Genomic DNA, 20131 nt, shown 5'->3' with positions numbered 1-20131 from the left:
CCCACCTTAATTCTCTCCAATAGGTGTTTGGTTCTACCTTATCACATTCAACCAATATGGACTTTGGAAGCACATATTAAAGGCTGAGTCTGAGAAAGAAGTAGTTGCTAGAGATTTACCACCAGAATGCATGAATTCTGTAACTACTGCATCTACCCTTTTGTGTAGAGGGAGCATTTTCTTTTTATTCACACAAATGTTGTAGTCAGCCTTTCAAAGCTTTTCATTTTCAATACAATTTCAGTTTACACAATTATTTTACCTAGCAACCTTGGGAAAAGTACTTATTTTTTTACTACCTCAATAGCTTCTAACCTTTTAGACCAGGAAGGTTTTAGTTGCATCACCTAGAGGGGAAAATCAACAAAGTATCATGAACTAAGCACCTCAAGTGAAACTTGCACTTACAGAGAATAAATTTTCATTCCTTATTCTCAGAAACAAAAATAGAACAACCAACACATATACACATAATCCTATGTTCAAACCAAAAATATTTGAGACAACAACAAATAGAAAAGAGTAGTGGAATGTCAAAGATCTACAAGTCTGTGCAAGCTATTTGCTACTTTCTTCCTCTGGGCCAGTTCCCCTACTGGCCCTTTGCACCTCTTCCAAAAACAGTAACCTCCAGTCCTAATCTGACTCAGGAAAAAAGTCAGGAAAGACTACATTTAACTACAGGTTCCAGAAGGCAAAGGTCATGTTAGTTCTTGCTCATCACTGTATTTCCACCACATATGTGCCAGGCATGTAGCAGGTGCTCAATGAACATGATTCAGGAGAAGAGAGGGAAAGGAATCCAGTTGTCCAAAGTTTTACCATATTTAACAGTAAATTCTAAAAATAAATCATTTTACCCATACACTGTGTAATCACTAATTTAACATTTATCATAGAAGACACTGTTCATAAGAATTCTGATGACTTTGAATAAAATTTTTTTTGCTAAAACATGTGCAGTTTGGTAGAAACATTTTAGAAATCAAGACTTTCTGAAACAAAGTCCAGGTGTTTTGACTAAGTCAAAGCAAGCATTCCAGTCAACACCTTGACTTAGTACAAGAGTCCACATAAATTGTAAAATATTAGATACAATATCCTACACAAGCTAGCTAAATACAGAATAAAACACAAATTAACAGAAGACAAGATTTGAGTGCATTAGCAGGACAGCACAACACTAGTGTGAACATAAAATTGTACAAAATAATAAAAAAGGAGAGACAAACTGAGAAATAGGATTGAACACAGGGACATCAGGCATAAATCAAGACCTTCCCAGGTAGCATTTAACCCATCCTATCTCCCAAGAAAATGTGAACTTCACGGTTAAAATAGATAAATAAAATAGTTAATTCAAGTTAAATTTTTAATGTAATTTTTTTATTCCACAAAACTCACTGATCTGAGTCAAAATATAAAACTTACAATATTATATGGTATGTGAAATACTTTACAACTGTGCATCAGGTTTTCCAAATATCCTTTAAAAAAGTAACCATAAGCAACTGGCTACATCCTAGCTATCTTGTTTGAAGGAAAGATTAAGTCTTCACCCACAAAGAACTGACAGTGATGAAATGTTTTCTCAACTATCTAATAAATGCCAGCCTTGTGCCAAGGACCATAACAGGTGTGAGCAAAGAAGTCAGATGCTGTCCTGCCCTTGGAGAATAAGTACTCTAGTGAAGGAGAGAGTCTAAAATGAGCAAGTAAAGGATGCCCAAACAGTGGTACATGCCCTGGTCTTCTTTTGTTTCTTAGAGCATGCCAAGCTCTTTCTAAATTCAGGACCGTTGAACATACTACTTCTTTGGCCTGCAATGTTCTCCTCCTCACTCGTTACACAGCAGGCTACTCCTTATCTTTGCCTCACTTTCTCAGAGAGGCCTTAGATAATCATCCCAACCAAGGGGGTCTTCTCCCTGCCCTAAGTTATCACCTTCTTAACCTTTGTATATTTCCTTCAGAGCACTTACAACATGTACTTTTCTTACTTGCTCAAGAAATGTTAATATATTAACAATAATAGGTCACATTTATTGAATATTTCTTTAGAGTCAAATACTATTCCAAGCACTTTACATGGATTACCTCATTTAACCACTACGCCAGTCCTTTATTTAGGTACTATTACTAGCCCTATTTTTTACATGACAAAACTAAAGATGGACTTATTCCTGTATAATTCTTAATAATAAGCTTCACATTATTTCTTAACTTTTAAATTTTAGACATTATCTCTAATTTCTTTATATTCCTTTCTCTTTTAGCATCCCAGTTTCAAGGATTAAATATTTACTTCACATTGAGTCTATTTATTACCATTTGACTTTCTTTTGAAAGTATGTAAACACTACTTGGAGAAGAATGTTAAAATATAATCACCTAGCCTTTGTTTCTTCCAAGTTCCTTGAGGAAGGCTGAATGATCATGATGTCATTTCTGGGGCCAGAATCTAGGGCAATTGTGCTCTTGCCAGAGGTAATAATATAGTATAGAAAAATACTCAACTGGTTAGCAGGTAATTTGTTTTACTTTTACAGTTAGGACAGGTTACATTTTTTCCTTTGGGACTTATACTTTATCAACTGTAAAAAAATGAGAGAGACTCACACTAAGGACCTTTTCAAATCTGATTTCTGTCAATAGCATAACTTTGAGAGTAATCTCAGAATCACAAAAGCATTTTCATGTCCTGAGCTCTTCAGAATGGAATTTAATTTGCACCATGATATAACCTGATGACTTTTTTTTTTTTTTTTTTTTTGCCATTGTTAGTCATTCAGAGTCCCCTAGCAGATACCTGAACTCTGCAACATAAGCTACAAGAAAAAGCACAGGCCAGGGTTGTTGTATGCTGGACTACAGAAACATGTCTCCAGGACCAGCATTCAATCAACAAAATAATTACTAAGATTTGAGTGCAGATTCCTCAAAGGCATAGATATGTTCCTTATTCCAACTTCTAAACAGCGAGTATACTAACTTAAGAACACACATGGCCAGAGAAACAATTTTTAAGAAAGGAGTTATGAACGACAGAATCTAAGATTTCCTGCTATGTTCTTTCTGCCACAATACACTGTTGAACAAACCCCTTGTATGACCAAAATTCTTTTCTTAAAGCTTTGGTGTGAAATGTTTATTGGATTGAATAGGGGAGAAGATATATGCTCATTCTCTTCTATGAAATAGAAAAGCTCATCAGTATTGAGGGGATCTCCTCACTCTTATAGCTCACATGAGGTTGTAAAGTGTAAGGGCTTCTAATCCTGCAGAGTTCATTAAGTTTCTGCCATGAGAGAAGGAATCTCAAACTTCATCTTGTTTTCCTCTTCTTTGTTCTAACACACAGCTATTTTAAAATGAACCATGCAGTTTACTACCCTGGACAAATCATATCATAAAACAAGAGCCATGGTACAATCAGTATTGTGTACCATATTAATATTCCCGAGAATTTTCATAAAAGGCAATAATTATTAATCGCTCATATATTACAAAGAATGGTGGTGAAGGGAAAACATACAGAGGAGAAAACAATTAGCCAACGGTTGAGATGAGTGTTAGGTAATTTTTATCATACCAGGTTATAATGTAATTTTGAGAGCTAAAAAACTGATTTTTTAAGACTGTCAGATATTCAGTATCTATACTGGTTTATAATGAAATAATAGAAATGTACTGAAATTATTCTTCCAAGAAGTTCTTTTTAATCATAGAAAACTAATTAATGGTGCCCTGCTATCAAATGAATGAAGCTCAAAGTCCTTGACATTTAAAACCCTAATCTCCCCCATTCCTAAGCAACCCCTCCAATTCACATTAGTCGACCTGCTATCCCTGGAACATCTTTATTGCTCCTTGTGTCCTCTCTTCCAGTCTTCCCCTTCTTAGTCTCTGTAAATTTCCATCTATCAAATCATACTGTGTTTTAAAGCTCAATACAGCTGCTATCTCTGCCAAAAGACAGGCTTTGCCCTGAAATTAATCACCCCCTATGAACTCTGATAGTAGACATTACTTTTACTATTTACTATATACAAGTATCTTATACTATGTTTGTTTATAGTTATCTCATTTGATCCACCCAATAACTTTGAGAAGTGGGAATAAATATTCCTGTTTAGAAACAAAACTGGGCACTGTAGAATTAATTCTTACAGTTATGAAACTAACAAATTACAGAAAAACAATACAAAAATTTTTCCAGTAATAAGCTTTATGCTACAACACAAAGATATTAAAATGCATGCAGGCATTCATTCAATGATAAATATTTACTGACTAGCTACTAAATGCCAGACATCAATCCATGCATTGGGAAACACAGCAATGGTAAGCACCACTAAATCCCTGCCTTCATGAAGTTTACATTCTTATTGAGAGAAAAACAATAAAAGCAAATAAATAAACATAAAACATCAAGTCAAGTAGTGACAATGAAGAGTAATGCAGAATCAAGAGTCAAGAAAAGACCTGTACTCTTTTGTTAAGGTGGTCTAGGATGTGACAACTTCCTCACTTTGAGGAAGTGACAACTGAGTAGAAAGTCAAATGATGTAAAAGACAATCTTGAGACTTATAGTTCAAAAGGAAACAGCAAATGCCAAGTCCTCATGATATCAGTGTGTTTGTAGTGACTGAAGAACAGCAAAATCGATGTGCCTAGAGTACAGGGAACCTTAGAAGAGTACCAAGAAATGAGGTCAGAGAGGTAGCATGAGGCTTCAGGATTAAAAATGGAATTCTTTCCAATGCAAAAATAATTTAAAATATAATTTTTTTTTCAACTGAGAAGTCCTGGAATTTTACCAATACTCATTTTCCTCTTAAATCCACTTAGTCTAAGTAATTTTTTTTCAAAAAAGTTAAACAAAATAAGGAAAAATACCCTAAAATCCTAATTAACTGTCCTATTTACATGACCTATTTTTTTTCCAAAAGCCAGTACTTGTACTCACTTGTACCTTTATATATTCTTATGGTATTCTCCAAAAACTTTCTAAATGTCCAACACCAGGGTTTAACCTCTTTTTTGTAACAGAAAGCAACTTACTTCCTTAAAAGGCAGTATTACTGGGACTACTAGAAAAATATGAATATAAACAGTAAATTAGATATTAGCATTGTGCTAATAGACTTCTTGGATATGATAACTGTATTACAGGCACATAGGAGAATTTTTTTTAAATTTTTTAATTGGAGGAAAACAGCTTTACAATGTTGTGATGGTTTCTGACACAAAACAACTTGAATCAGTCATAATTATACGTATATCCCCTCCCAAGAATGCTTATTTTTAGGAGATACACACAGTAGTATGATGATAAATGTTTAACAACTGGCTCTGCAAAGGGAAAAAAAAAAGTCCTGGTCTGTAGCACTGCCAATTTCCATGGTGTAAATACTGGTACCTTTGCTGATAGCAAGCAACCAACTTGACAGAGTTGAGAAGAAATGTATACAATCAGCTGTCACATGCTGCTACTAGCCAGTTCCATAGAAGTACACAGGGTTGAAGTGTCATGACGTCCACCACTGACTCTGAATTTATAATAACAAAAAAACAAAAAAGCGCTTATGTCTGTCTGTCTAACTACCTACCTATCTACTGATCTACCACTCAAGAGAGATAAAACAAAAGTGGCAAGATGTTCATAATCTATGAAAATTATGATTCTAACTTTTTTTGTGGGTGTGAAATACAGCATGCAATGTATGGAAGTTTAAAGAAATCCTATGGCTAATTCTCTCATATATCAAAAAATTTGTACATCAAAAATTTTTTTGTATGTCAAAATTTTTGTGAAGTATACCAAATATGATATAGAGCTTTAACCTCAAGCTATGTTTAAGGTCAAATCTTGGGAATTCTCTGACAGTCTAGTGGTTAGAACTTTACATTTTCACTGCCAAGGGCTGAGGTTTGATCCTTGGTCCAGAGATAAGATCCTGGAAGCTAGTGCAGCCTCCGCAAAAAACAGATCAAAATCTCCAATATTGAGTGCTGAAGTTACAATTCTCTTACTATTATGAATTTAAGTAGAAGTGACCCACTGGATCACTTCTTTTCACAAAACCATGATATTTCTTCACAAAAGAAAATGGCTAATTTGGTTTTAAAATGTACAAGAATTCTCTACTGTCAGGATAATGTTTTATAAATAGCCTGATTTCAGCTATTATTATAAAATTTTAATTCCATTCAGAATATATAAGCTTAATAAGTAGGAAAACAAAAAATGGAAACTTCATATTAATTTAAAATGTCAATTCCTAACTATAAACAAGTTGCACTCTCAAAGAGAATAAGTTTTAAAGTTCAAATAATGGTCATACTTTGAATAAATATTATTTATAAGTAATAGTACATAATAAATAATTAGAAATAATAAGTTATGACTAGATTCCCAGGCTAGCCTACCAAAAGCTTCTTAACCTATAATATTAGGCCATTTCTTGCAGCATCAGGAACAAGTCTATAGATTCTGACTCACAGAAACAAAAAGGCCATGGTCCAAACACTGAATCAATCCTAGCTAATGTTCTAAAATAAAGAAAAAAGTAATTTGGGGCACCATCTGACCATTCTTAAAATTTTCATCAACCTCCTTCTAGTGTCCACCCCCATCCCAATCTCTCTGCCTTAATGCTGCTCTAAATGCTCACAATGGTGTATGATCACCCAGAAATAGTTGGTGTGCTCCACTTACCTACTTTCCCTCTCCCCTTGCATGCACATTACAGATGTGTAGTTCCATACTGGTTCTGAGTTCCTCTAGTTGTATATTCCAGAATGCAAGGTTCAGAGTGACAAACAATAAAGATCTGTTGATCTCTTACGCCTTTTATGATTAGCTTTCACAACAGAGCATGGAAACATTCATTTCCTCAGTACAGCTGATTCAAGTCGCTTATCCTTTGAAATGAAACACTAATCAATCCCTATCCCGTGCCAGGCACATGTAGTTGCTGAACCACGGGTTCTCGTTCACCTTTCCCACAATCCTTAAAGTTAACGGTATTTGAACAAAAAGAACTGAAGTTCTGACAGGTCATGTAATTTGCTCAAGGTCATTTGGCTGATAAGTGCTAGATTCAGAATTTCTATCTAAGTTTGACCCTAAAGCCTTAGGGTCTTAACTCTATGCTGCTAAAAAGGACACATTTGAGCCAATTTTATAACAAAAGATAGCCATCATTTCAATATTCTTCAAAAATATATAATTAAATATACACTTATTAATCTAAATGGTTCTCCTGTTGGTGTAATTTCAATCAGGATAACAAGGGGAAACTTTAAAAACTGTAAAAACCAGGTACTGCATAAATGGGTATTTTTAGACAGAATGACCTCCCCTAAGATACACCTGAGAGCACCTAGCTCTTTGCTCATGAGTACAGATCATCCTGTCTACACAGCAAACCAGTTAATATATATAGCATTTCACACCTTATAAAGTTCTTTGACACATTATCTTACCTGAAGCTCAGAAGCAACATTTTGAGCCTAGTACATTTTACAGATGGGAAAACAGGTTTGGAACTTGATCCATAGCCATAAAACAGGCCCCAAGTCTACACTCTAAATCCTGAGTCTTTATCCTGTTGTTGTGTTGTGTTAGTCTCTCAGCATGCCCGACTCTGCGACCCCATGGACTGCAGCCCACCAGGCTCCTCTGTCCATGAGATTTTCCAGGCAAGGATACTGGAGTGGGTTGCCATTTCCTTCTCCAGGGGATCTGCCCAACCCAGGAATCAAACCCGGGTCTCCTGCAATGCAGGCAGATTCTTTACCAACTGAGCTACAAGGGAAGCCCAGTTGTACTCATGAATCTAAGGTTTTCCAATTAATTTAATCTCTCTCTTTCAAAGAAATAGCAATAGGAACAAATTCAGTATGGCGATTGGAGAGCAGAGAGCTACCAGCAAATGCTTCTTTGTGGATTATTTGTTAAGTAACTGTATATAAACTTAGAACCACCTATACCAAAGAGCTTTTGCCTACACCTTAGTTATTTTACAGAATTTTATTTCAACTTAGTGAGATTTAATCAATTTTAATATATCATATTCTTTTAAGTTATGGGCAAATATATTTTAAATCTTTTTTTTTAAATTAGGTATAATGTTGTGATAATAGCCTAACTGTCAACAATGCAAGCAAATCCCTAAAGTGAGAGAATTTCAGTTGGTGACAGTAAAACAATCAATGATTTCTAGTCATCTGCTTCTACTCCTATTTGCTTCACAAATATTGAGATAAACTAGTGATTCATTTCTTTAAGCACCTCTTACACACCCACCATGTATAAGACCATCAGCTAGGTGATGGAAATCCAGTTGTGAACAAGAGACAAGGTCCCTGTCCTCATGGAACTTAAAATTTAGTTGTAGAGACAGACAATAAACAAAGAAAAAAAAAAAATCACATAATGTGGTAAATGTTACGAAAGAGACTGCAGAGACACAGAACAAGGACCCTAATTTAATAAATAATAATAGCTGCTAACTTTAATTGAACACTTTAGATAGCATAGTCAGAGAATATCTCTCTGAAAAATGATACTTAAACTAAGATCAGAAGAATGACAAGGACCTACCCACGTGATGACTGGGGAGAAGGTTTTTCAGGCAGAAGAAATAACAAGACACAAGGCTGTGAACGGTCACTGAAAAACCTAAAAGGTGGCCAGAGGGACCAGGCAAGTTGAACAAAGGTAAGACATTCAAAAAGCCTTGTTATAATTTTACTGAATGAATTTCTTTTATATGAAAAGGAATATATGTGAAATCTCAACTCAGGTTATTGCTGGGTGTTTTTGGTATTACACATGGATTAATGTCTAATATTTTGAGTAGCTACTGGCATTTTTACCCAGTTGATTCTGTTTCACTTTAATAAGAAAGTCTGACATAATCAATGTCAGATTTTTTTCAACCATTTGAGGAAAGACAGAAATAACTATTGACAAATTGACTTTGGTTTACCTACTGAGAAAGAAATACTGTTTCCTGGTACTGTGATTTTGCTTTCTCATTTAAAAAAAGTCAGTATGCAGTTGGAATTTCTAAGTTAAACTGTCCCTCAGTTTTTAAAACCCTCAGCCTTAATTGAGTGGAAGACACTACTGTAATTAGATGCAAAGTTAAGATGGAAAAAAGAATAAATGAATGTAAATATTCCTTATTTAACAACTAATTTTTTTCCTATACTTGTTCACAGTGCAGAATGTTCAGACCCCACAGGCTTCTTCACTTTTTGAAAATGAAATCAGCTTTTGAGTTACTCTCCCTGTGTACACATTAGCTTCTCAATTCTGCCTTCCAATTATCTTTTTTTCTCATCCTTCAAAGAAATGACAGTGTTCTATTCACTGAATCATATCTTTCTTACAGGATGACAGGCAAAAACATAAGGAACCTCTATGTTAATCCCTTTAGTATTGAGTCTCAGAAGTTGTATCAAGCCAGCAGTTATCTGACAGATACTGATGTGTCAAGACCCATCAGAGTAAGTGGATGAAAGGCCAACAGTAGTCATTTTCGGACTTGAGGTCACAGTGAGTATATAAAACACGTACAGCTGAATTAGCCCCTTCTTTTGTCCTCCCCAGCCTTCCTTAAATAACTAACTGAATTAGAATATGTCCAATTGTAGGAAAAGCCATTCACACATGAATATTTACTATGTCCCAGCCATAGTTCTAAGCACATTATATACACTAACTTATTTACTCAAATAACTCTAAAGGCAAGGTACTATTACTTCCTCCATCGTAAAGATGAAAAAGGTAAGACATAAATAAGATATATAGTTTTCCAAGATCATAATGATTAGCAAGTCTGTTTTTTATTTCCCTTGGGCCTGTTTTTAAACAAATTTGGCCCCAATAACTTGTAATATTTTAATATAACATACTCCTACCAATCAGAGGGTTTACAGCATATACCCAAGTTTGTCTTTTCATACTGTTCGTGGGGTTCTCAAGGCAAGAATACTGAAGTAGTTTGCCATTCCCTTCTCCAGCGGACCATGTTTTGTCAATACCAATAACCTAAGATAGGCAGATGACACCACTATAACGGCAGAAACCAAAGAGGATCTAAAGAGCCTCTTTGATGAAGGTGAAAAGAGGAGAATGAAAAAGCTGGCTTAAAACTCAACATTAAAAAAATGAAGATCATGGCATCTGGTTCCATCACTTCATGGCAAATAGAAGAGGAAAAAGATGGAAACAGTGACAGACTTTATTTTCTTGGGCTCCAAAATCACTGGAGACAGAGACTGCAGCTGTGAAATTAAAAGATGCTTGCTCCTTTGAAGAAAAGTTATGACCAACCTAGACAGCATATTAAAAAGTAGAGACATTACTTTGCCAACAAAGGTCCATCTAGTCAAAGCTATGGTTTTCCCGGTAGTCACGTATAGATATAATAGTTGGATCATAAAGGAGGTTGAGAGCCGAAGAATTGATGGTTTCGACTGTGGCGCTTGGAGAAGACTGTTGAGACAAGTCCCTTGGACTGCAAGGAGATCAAACCAGTCAATCCTAAAGGAAATCAACTCTGAATATTCATTGTAAGGACTGATGCTGAAGCTGAAGCTCCAATACTTTGGCTACCTGATGCGAAGAGCTGTCTCTTTGGAAAAGACCCTGATGCTGGGAAAGATTGAAGGCAGGAGAAGGGGATGACAGAGGGTAAGATGGTTGGATGGTATCATGGATTCAATGGACCTGAGTTTGAGCAAACTCAGGGATATAGTGAAGGACAGGGAAGCCTGGCATGCTGCCATTTATGGGGTCGAAGAGTCAGACACAACTGAACGACTGAACGACAACCCAAGCTTACTTTGAATCTGGGCTAGCCCTCTTATTAGCTGGAAAAATTACTGTGACTATTTCATTTATGAAGAGAAGATTAACAACAGCATCTAGTTTCTTGAACAATTGTGATGTTTAAATGAGTTATATAAACTACTTGGATCAGTGCCTGGCACACAGTATGTAGAAGAGTTAGCTGTCACTAGTAATAGTACCACCACTACCTCCACTGAGGGAATTTAGCCAAAGGCTGTTCTATTTAATCTAGTCAACACTTCTTGTCCTCTGTCATTTCTGTTGCTTGATTTACATTGGCTAACAACGAAACTACTAGCAAGTTAGAAACTCATCTACCTCCCATGCTATTTTTTTCTAGTCCTTACCATTTCTTTCCCCATTTCAGTTGCCCAGGAAGAAATGTTTGAGGTTAAAATGATTTGCATTATACTCTAGGTAAGTTCATAAGCCACTGCAATACTAAAGCTAAAGCCTAAATTTGTAATATAATAAAAAAAGGGGGTGTCTCAGGCCATTTAGTCTGCAATAGCAAAATACCATAACTAGGTGACTTATATACAGCAGAAATTTATTTCTCACAGTTACAGAGGCTGGAAAGTCGAAGATTAAGGCACTAGCAGATATGGGTACCTGGTGAGGATCAGCTTTCTCACTAGGTATTTGTCTTTCATTATAACCTAAAATGGTGGAAGTGGTGAGGGTACTTTCCTGGGTCTCTTTTATGAGGGCACTAATGCCATTCATGAAGTCTTCACCCTTATGACCTAATCATCTACCAAAGGCCCCTACCTCCTACTACCATCATCCTGGAGCTAAGGATTTCAATTTGTGGATTTTATGGGCATACAAATATTCAATCCACGGGGGTGGGCAGGGAATTAAGCATTGCTCTCAGTTTAAACTTCAAAAAAAAAAAAATCAATTGCTTAGTATTTTATTTGTGCAACAGGTTTTGCATTAATAGTTTTCACTTAATACTCATAAATGAATGACTCATATGAATTGAAACACAGTATGTTTAAATTATTAATGCTTTGATGATTTCATAGATATTATAGGCCTTAATCTTTCATAACAGCTGATAAGCTCAGACAACTTTCTTGGAAATGTCTGATGAAAAAACTCTAACCAAAGCAAGTGTGCATGCATACTAAGTCACTTCAGTCATGTCCAACTCTTTGCGATCCTATGGACTGTGGCTTGCCAGGCTCCCCTGTCCATGGGATTCTCCAGGCAAGAATACTGGAGTGGGTTGCCATTCCCTCCTCCAGGGGATCTTCCCCACCCAGGGATCAAACCTGCATCTCTGGCAGCTCCTGCGTTGCAGGTGGATTGTTCACCACTGAGCCACCACAGAAGACCAACAAAGCATAAAGTATAGCAAAATTGACATTTATCTTTTAAATTAAAAAGATTTTGATTCTAGTTAAATTGTTGCACAATACCATGAACTTAGGAATTCTGAAACCTTTGGGACTTTGAAATCAAAACATAAGCTTATATTACTTTGAAATACATTTTCATAGAAAAAAAATACCATGAATTCAAAATATACAAAATTATAAATACCACACATTTATAACATAAATATTAAATGTTAAAAATGTGAAATGCTTTAATTACATCTGTGCAAAAACCATACTTTAGGCATCTCTTGAAACACTGAGCATTCAATATCTAACTAGGATCAGATCCACACTTTACATCCTTGAGTACAAGGTGAAATAACATCGTTTAACCTCTCCAACTGCCCAGCTCTAGTCAGAATTTAACACCATTTAAACAGGCATTCCTAGGAAGCTTGGTCCGCCTATGCCACCCTCTACACATAGAAATTAACATATATATACTCGTAGTAACAAAAAGACAGAGAAATAAATTCCACATATATCAAGCATCCTTTTGTAGCTTTTATATATTCTCAGATACCTATACATTAAAAGCCTATTAAATCTGCTTGAGCCTTAGCAGGTTTCAGGCTACGAATATAAAACAAAACAAGGTACTACTAGGTTATTGCACATTTGACTAGTTCTTTACCTTTTTTGAACATATTTTATAACTGAACATATAAGTATCTGTAATATCTTGTTTAACATAATTATCATTTATTTAAAAACTACTATGTGTCAACCAGTGTCATATTTCTTTCTAGCAACCATGAGAAGTTAGAATTATCCCTGTTTTACAGACAAGGAACCTGAAACTCTCAGAAATTAAGTAATTAGATGAAGATTACAGAGCTAGCAAGTAATGGAACAAGGATACAAATAGAAGTCTGATTCCAAAACCTGTGCCAATGATAACATCAAAGACTCATCTCTGGCAGCATTGTGCAAGTAATGTTATATAACTGCTTAAAAATCTTAAAAAAAGAAAAAAAGATTTACCTCAGACTATAATAAAATTCTATTGACTACTGTAAAACATTGCCATTGTATAGTAACATCTTAATTACCTGAAAGTACAGTAGAAAGTCTCTTAATTTTCACTTAATCAACTAGCCATATTGTCCAGTGCTTTCCATTTCCTCCATAAAGTAAACTGATAGATACTAAAAGCTAGTAAATTACATCCAGTTTCCTGCACACTCCTGCTAGTTGAGTTGTGTGCTTAACTAACAGCTAATATCTGGTGTTTATTCCCAAACTTACTTATGCCACTCTATAGTAATGAATTTATTTGAATGCAAACAATAGGTTATTTCTGTGAAAACTATGTTGACTGCTTTGGAAATAGAATATTTTTATGAATATATATTCCCTCTTTCCCCAAGACACATTCCTGTTGACTACACAAATATCTTTATAATTCTTGGTATACACAGACATCTATAAAATTGCGCTAAACATTAAAAAAGAATTTTACATTTTTTAAATGTAAAATATTCCACCCTTGGATTTGTTTACAAAGTCTTATTCCACTTTAAAGAAATCAAAAGTAGAAATCTTTAGGTTTACATTTTTGGTGTGCTTTACATAAGAAAGATCACATCTAACTCTTATTAAACAGGCTCCATTCCCTGCCACTCCCACTTCTAAAGAAGGACCTTTAGCCTACATCAACAGGCAAAATAATTAAGGCATTATTTTTTTCTGATTCCTCACTTTAACTTTTTAGATTATCCAACCAACTACCACATGCAACTGTGTAGGATAAGAGGCTCATTTTGTACTTGTCTCAGCTTCTGAATGAATATTTGAAGGTTCCCCTATTTACTCTCATTTTTTAGAGAACTCAGTGCTAAGTATGGTTATCTAGTTTTTTACCACAGATATTAAAAGCAAGAATAAGCATATTGACAACAAAGACTACTGACAGCATGGGAATTCAAAAATCAGATCTTAAAGAAAACAGGCTGAAGGTGTTTAAGTTAGAGGCAAAAAAAAAATCTTTGTCCACATGTTATGAGTACAACAGAAAAAATTTTGGCATTTAAAGAGTGAAGTTTCAGCTATCCAGAAAACAAACTCATATAGGCTAGTTTCTTAGACACCAACGTAGAAAAAGTGAAGTATTACTGTTGTCTAGCTCTCCCATAATTGTCCCTTGCCAACCACAGATCAATTCAATGGGTTATGCAAGCAATTTTTAAAAATAGAAATAGAAGAGAAAAATACAAGACCACAATGCACATAGTAAGTATGTTTTCTGAAAAGTTTATTTCAGTATTTCTGTACTATTTGCGAAGTAAAAGATACTACTTACTCTAGGTCATGGTCAAAAGAAAGCCATGGGCCTAAAGACTCATAAAATATAGTCAGAGTACCAAACTTTTGATTCCCTCATTTTTACATCATAATGCTAAAGAAAGCTACAATTTTCAATGAGAAAAAAAGTCACTTCTTTAGGAAACTTGATGCATAAATGTATTTACATTTTTTAGTAATCTACATTAACAGATAATAGTTTATCAAGCTTAGTACTAGTTTTGGCTAAAATAGAGATTTGTGTAAGTATTTAAAGTAACTTTTAAACAATGACTTTGATTTTATTTGTTTGTTTATTCTGAGATGCAATTACTGACCTTGGTGCCAGCTTTCCAAAGTCACTGGTGTAATCTAAAAGTCTAAACTTGGCAATCTACATAAGCAACCTGATTAGTAGCAATGTAGTTGCTAATACTTAAAACATACAAAGCTGATTTTAAGAATCAACCAAACACTTAAAACACTTAAAAACTAATTTAAACCTCTAAATTAAGTATGGCTTTCTCCACTTCTTTCTAGTGCATTTTAAGACAATATCACCAGAGACATATCTGAATAGGAAAGAGAATTTGACTTTCTAAGCCACTTTGAAAATAATATATGGAAAAAATAACCAGTTTAACACATATCTTTTCAAATTATTTTATTTTTTAAAATTAACATGCCTTTTTTTTTTTTTTCTGTCTTATTTATTTACTTATTTACTGCCACACTGTGCTGCCTGTGGGATCTTAGTTCCCTACCAAGGATCAAACCTGTGCCTCCTACAGTGCAAGCACATAATCCTAACCACTAGATCACCAGGGAATTTCCTATATCTTTTTTTAAATGAGCATCTAATTCATAAGGATAAATTAACATTTCCAATCCAAAAGTCTCAAATTGGGAAGGGACTCTGTCACCTAGCCCAACTTCCTACCAAATACATTAATCCTCTTCTTATAATATTCCTTAGAACCAAATTCCCACATTACTGTAACTCCTAACTACCACTACATTAAAAATCTTCTAAAGTTGGTCCTTGCTATGAATCAAAAGCAGACTGATAAATGGGTTTTTCAATTCCTTTGAAGTGCTTGAAAAACATAGTGTATACATTATTTCCAGAAGTCCTGAAAATACAGCTTTAGAAAGAAAATGGCAAATTTACAGTACTTATTATAGGGATTTCAGTAGCCCTGTCCATATACTGATATACTGCAAAGTACTCCAGGGATTTGTTCAAACTTTGAGAGTTTGCTTAAAGCACAAAAATCAGCAATGGCAAATAATATCTGTTAACTCAAACAATCTTAAATTTTCTCTGTTTATCAAGTTCAAATTCTCAAATTGAGTAAACTTGTAAACTTTTTTAAAACTGAAGTTAGATTGACTTTACCTAAAAATGTGTAACTCTCAAATGATATCAAATTTTGTGGCACCAGATAAAAATGCTGTTATTGAAAATTTCACTTTAAGTATCTCTTGAAACTAACATTTTGAAGGCACTTTTGAAGAATGCCTTCTCCCATTTAGTTCCTAACCCTTCCCTGTGCCCTTCTCTACCTTACCAGCTGGAAATCTCTAACAGAAATAATCATATGTAATTCAGTTGATCCTGCCGCAGAATTAGGTTAACCTTTCTAAAATGGGGCACAAGAAAAAAAATCCTACTTAAATTATGTACCTCGGTCTGGCTTCATTTTCACGCTGATATCCACCCAAGGTGCTGTGAAATACACGTGTGGGTTCTCTTCAACAGGCTCGCCGCTGATTTTGCAGCTACTGCTTCGTTTTCAAAACGCTAAAAAGAGGTCAAAATAAAATTAATCTGGTCCTGCCCTAACACTCGATCTTGCAAGAAAACTATTGCTAACAGGCCTCTTCCTGGCACTAAGAGCAGTGACAGCACCATCCGCAGGTCTGAAAAAAGCAAAACTCTACACCGCCTCCCCCATCGACTCCGGACCAAGCACCCTTCTTCCCCGCCCCTGTGCTCTCCAGGCCAAAGTGTCCTTCTTTGACACAGCGTCTCCAAACCAAAAGGAAGATCTATTTATAACTTGAATGTACAGGCGGGGGGGGCGGGGGGGGAATCAAGCAACTCAAGCTAACTAACCCCTTTGTAAAAAAACGCCTCTGGGAACAGTGGCACCTCCGCAGTGACTGGTATAGAAAGGCTCGGACCTGATGACTTGGGCGCAGGAATCTCTTCAAGACCCCAAACGCCTCGCCGACAGCTCTGCCCGCCCCGCCGGGCCTCACCTGTGTAATTACCCGCTGGCTAGTCTTCCTGCCTCAACCGCGGCCAAGTTTACACAATGAGAGGATCAGAAAGAAACGCGAGACATCTCCTCGTGCCCAGCCCCCAGTCCCCAAAGAACTATGCTGTGCTGTCCCGGCTCGCCCCTGCAACACCCCTGGCCCTGAGAGGCCGGGCCTGAGGGTCGTCCCGGGAAGGTGTTTACAGGCGGGCGACCGCCCCTGCTCGGTGCAGCCTGCCGGTGAGGGCCCCTTCCGTCCCGCCGCGGCCCCGGATTTCCTTCAGTCCCGCCGTCCGGAGCGCCGCGCCGGCCCCTCTCCCAGCCGGAGAGTTGTTTTCATGGCTCCCTCGGCCGACCTCTGCTGACTAACTCTCTCTCGCCTCGCGTCCCAATACCTCCTCCTCCTGGCACTTCTCTCCGCCGTTAGCCCAGAGGCTCACATCACACTCCCACCTCAGACGTGAGGCTCCGAGAGGCGCAGGGCCGGCGAAAGCGGAGTGTGGCGCGCAGCGGCCCCCGAGGCTGCGCTAGGGGACCATGGGGGCCCGAGACGACAAGCCCGACGCGGCTCCCCGGCGCCCCTGTGGCCATCCACCCCCGCCTTGGCCGCCGCCTCGCTCCGCTCCCGACGCTCAGCCCCTCTTTCTGTCCGACTCGCACCCGAGCCCCGCGGCCCTCGGGCCTTGGCCGCTTGTCGACCCGGCCGGCCCGCTCGCCCCGCGCCTCTGCCAGCTCCTCGCCCGCCCGCTGTCTCTAGCTCTGGCGCCTCAGCTCCCCGGCCCCCTCGCTCGCCCAGTTCTTTCTCTGCTGTTTGCCCTGTCAAAACACTGCCCGGGTCACGTGTCCCAACAACAGCCAACCCACCGCTCGTCACTTCCTCCCCGGCGGCCTCAGCGGCTGGCGCCCGGTTGTTATGACAACGCCCGGCGCGCCCAGGGGCGCTAGCCTGGGGGCCTGGGTTTCCTTGCAGGTGCGGCGGGTTGCGAGGGGCTGGCGGAGCCCCGAAGGCCTGCGAGGCGCCAGGCGCATCGGCGGCGCTCGCCTCCTGTCTGCCCTTCGAGCTGGCTGAAGCGCGTCTGGGACCAGGAACCAGAGCTGCGCTATCAGAGCACAGGGTAACCGGGGAGATGTCATCCGAGGGCCTGCCCCAGACGTGGAGGATAATTATAGTCTCCTCCTCCTCCTCCACACGGGATGCTGGCGCAGAGTTGCGACCCATCCCCGAGTGGCTTGCAGTGCACAGTGGAAGCTGGATCTAATTGTGACCGGGACGAGAGTGGGCCTCCATACGCTTCAGGGACTGGGGAGTTTAAGAACAAGAAGCCCTCCTCACCCTAGATTTTTTTTTTTTTTTCTTTCACATCACTAGGAATTTTAGTAGGCTTCAGAACCCAAGCTCCTGAGGCACTTGCTGTGCTAAAAATAACTTTTATAACCTCTGAAACACTGACTCATGGCAGGAGGACACTTTTGACACCGTGTTATTGTTGGGGAGCTGTAATTTTGTTGTTGTGCTATAACAATGTGACATGATGACATTTCGTGTTGCGATGTTGTGTCATCATTTCAACACAAACAGATGACAAGGATCTGCTGTAATTAAAAAAAGCAACCCTAGCAAGGACTGAAGCTATTAGCTACTCATTTTATAGACAAAGTACCTATGGAGTTGTGAGCTTAAAATAGAGACAGAGAAGAACAAAATTTACAGTCCTCTTGGTTTCAGTATAAAAACTCTTTTTAAAAAAGAAACAATTTTGCATACAAGAATCACAATTGGATGAGAAGGAAATAGCAATCCACTTCAGCATTCTTTCCTGGGAAATCCCATGGACAGAGGAGCCTGGCGGGCTACAGTCCATGGGGTAGCAAGAGTCCCACTCGTGTTAGCAACTACACCACCACCACCATCATGTATATTGTGGGTAAGTGTCTAGCGCCACAGTTCCATCTGATGTGGTTCCCACTTTGAAGATATTTCCAACAGCTTTTTGTTTTGCGCACTTATGTCCTCTAAAATTAAGTGGAATTAATATTGAAGGTGTAAATGTTGTTAAGTATTCAATAAACCACTGCGTGTGTGTGTGTGTGTTTTTTTTTTACAACCCCCTATCTTTTAATGGTTGATAACTCAAGAGAGGTTTTTTTTTTTTTCAAGAGAGTTTTGAAAACAAAACTGTTATATTTGTTTTCATTATATTTAAAATATTCAGAAGTAAACTAAATTATCATTAAAAAAAAGAATCACAACAAGAAAGTACTAGAATGGGTCTAAAGGTGATTTCCTTTAGTCTTTGTACTCTTCTGAGGTTTCCGAAGTTTTACAGTGAGGATTGTTTACTTCTACATCAGAAGATTTTGTAAATTATGACTGGGATTACATTTTTTTTTTTTGCCTCAAATCTATCAAATGCATATAGTTTTTATTCTTAAAAAAATAATATTTTCTGGATGTTTTCATATGTAAAGTAAAATTTTGTATGCAACTGCAATTAAAAACCTTAACTCCTAGTCAAAACAGGACAGAGCATTCAGGAGGGTAACATGCATTTTCATGAGAAATGTTCTGGCATCTTGAAGATGAAACTTCTGGCAAATGACAATAGTTTGTTAATCTATGTAATACCTACAAATGTTAACTCCCAGTGGATTTGACTTAGATATTATTGAATACTATATTATGTAGTTTCTTGTATGAACTGAAGTTTTATTTGTTCTAACATTAATTCTCAGTTAACCTTGGTAATGGGAGACAGAAAGGACAGCTACAGATAATCCAAAATCCTAAATTTAGCACAACAGCTGGGACTAGATAACAGCTATTGTAAAGGCTTACTGGGTGAACAGGCAGTAAGATCTGTGATTCAGCTCCTCTTCCTCTGCCAAATTTGCAAGGGGTATAAAGACTAGGAAAAAAAGGAGTGAAGGCTGAGAGTATTGGATAATCTGGAAAACAAAAGAATTATCTTTTAAACAATTAAGTTTTACAGCACATGAATAAATGATGATGTCTGAACATTTGTTAGACTTGAATCTTTTTACCTTGAAACTTTTTATTGAGAATCTTAAAATTTGTTGAAAAATTGGAGATAATTATGGCAGTGGAAAAAGCATTTTTAAAGAGATATATTTTTGACTCATTAATTTATTTTTCAAATTATTTTTTCACTCATTCAACTCTCCTTTATAGAACCCTCACTATCTGTTAGGCATATGCTAGTCTCTGAGAGCACTAAAGTCACCAAAAACAGGGTCATTACTCTCATGGAGCTTACAGTATTGATTACTACAGTTGCATGGTCTAGATCAAGTCACATTCTACAGC

General features: G+C 37.4%; 1 protein-coding gene across 5 annotated transcripts in view; it reads right to left on the bottom strand.

The window, feature by feature from the left end:
* The window catches only part of ATOSA (atos homolog A), an 83854-nt gene extending 66244 nt beyond the window's left edge, over positions 1–17610 (bottom strand). Inside the window, exons 1-2 of one of the 5 annotated variants that reach the window (XM_065941717.1) lie at positions 16662–17610; positions 16230–16346 (exon numbers count right to left, since the gene is read on the bottom strand). In XM_065941717.1, coding sequence (XP_065797789.1) covers positions 16230–16245 — 16 coding nt within the window. In that variant the 5' untranslated portion in view covers positions 16246–16346; positions 16662–17610. Of the gene's footprint in view, positions 1–16229; positions 16347–16661 lie in introns of those variants that run through there. The other 4 variants (XM_065941718.1, XM_065941719.1, XM_065941720.1 and 1 more) reach the window with 4 other exon arrangements.
* Between the last annotated feature and the right edge of the window lie 2521 nt (positions 17611–20131).

The sequence above is a fragment of the Muntiacus reevesi genome, chromosome 7 (assembly GCF_963930625.1).
Source record: "Muntiacus reevesi chromosome 7, mMunRee1.1, whole genome shotgun sequence".
Classification (NCBI taxonomy): domain Eukaryota; kingdom Metazoa; phylum Chordata; class Mammalia; order Artiodactyla; family Cervidae; genus Muntiacus; species Muntiacus reevesi.
This window is presented reverse-complemented; position numbering and strand designations above follow the sequence as displayed.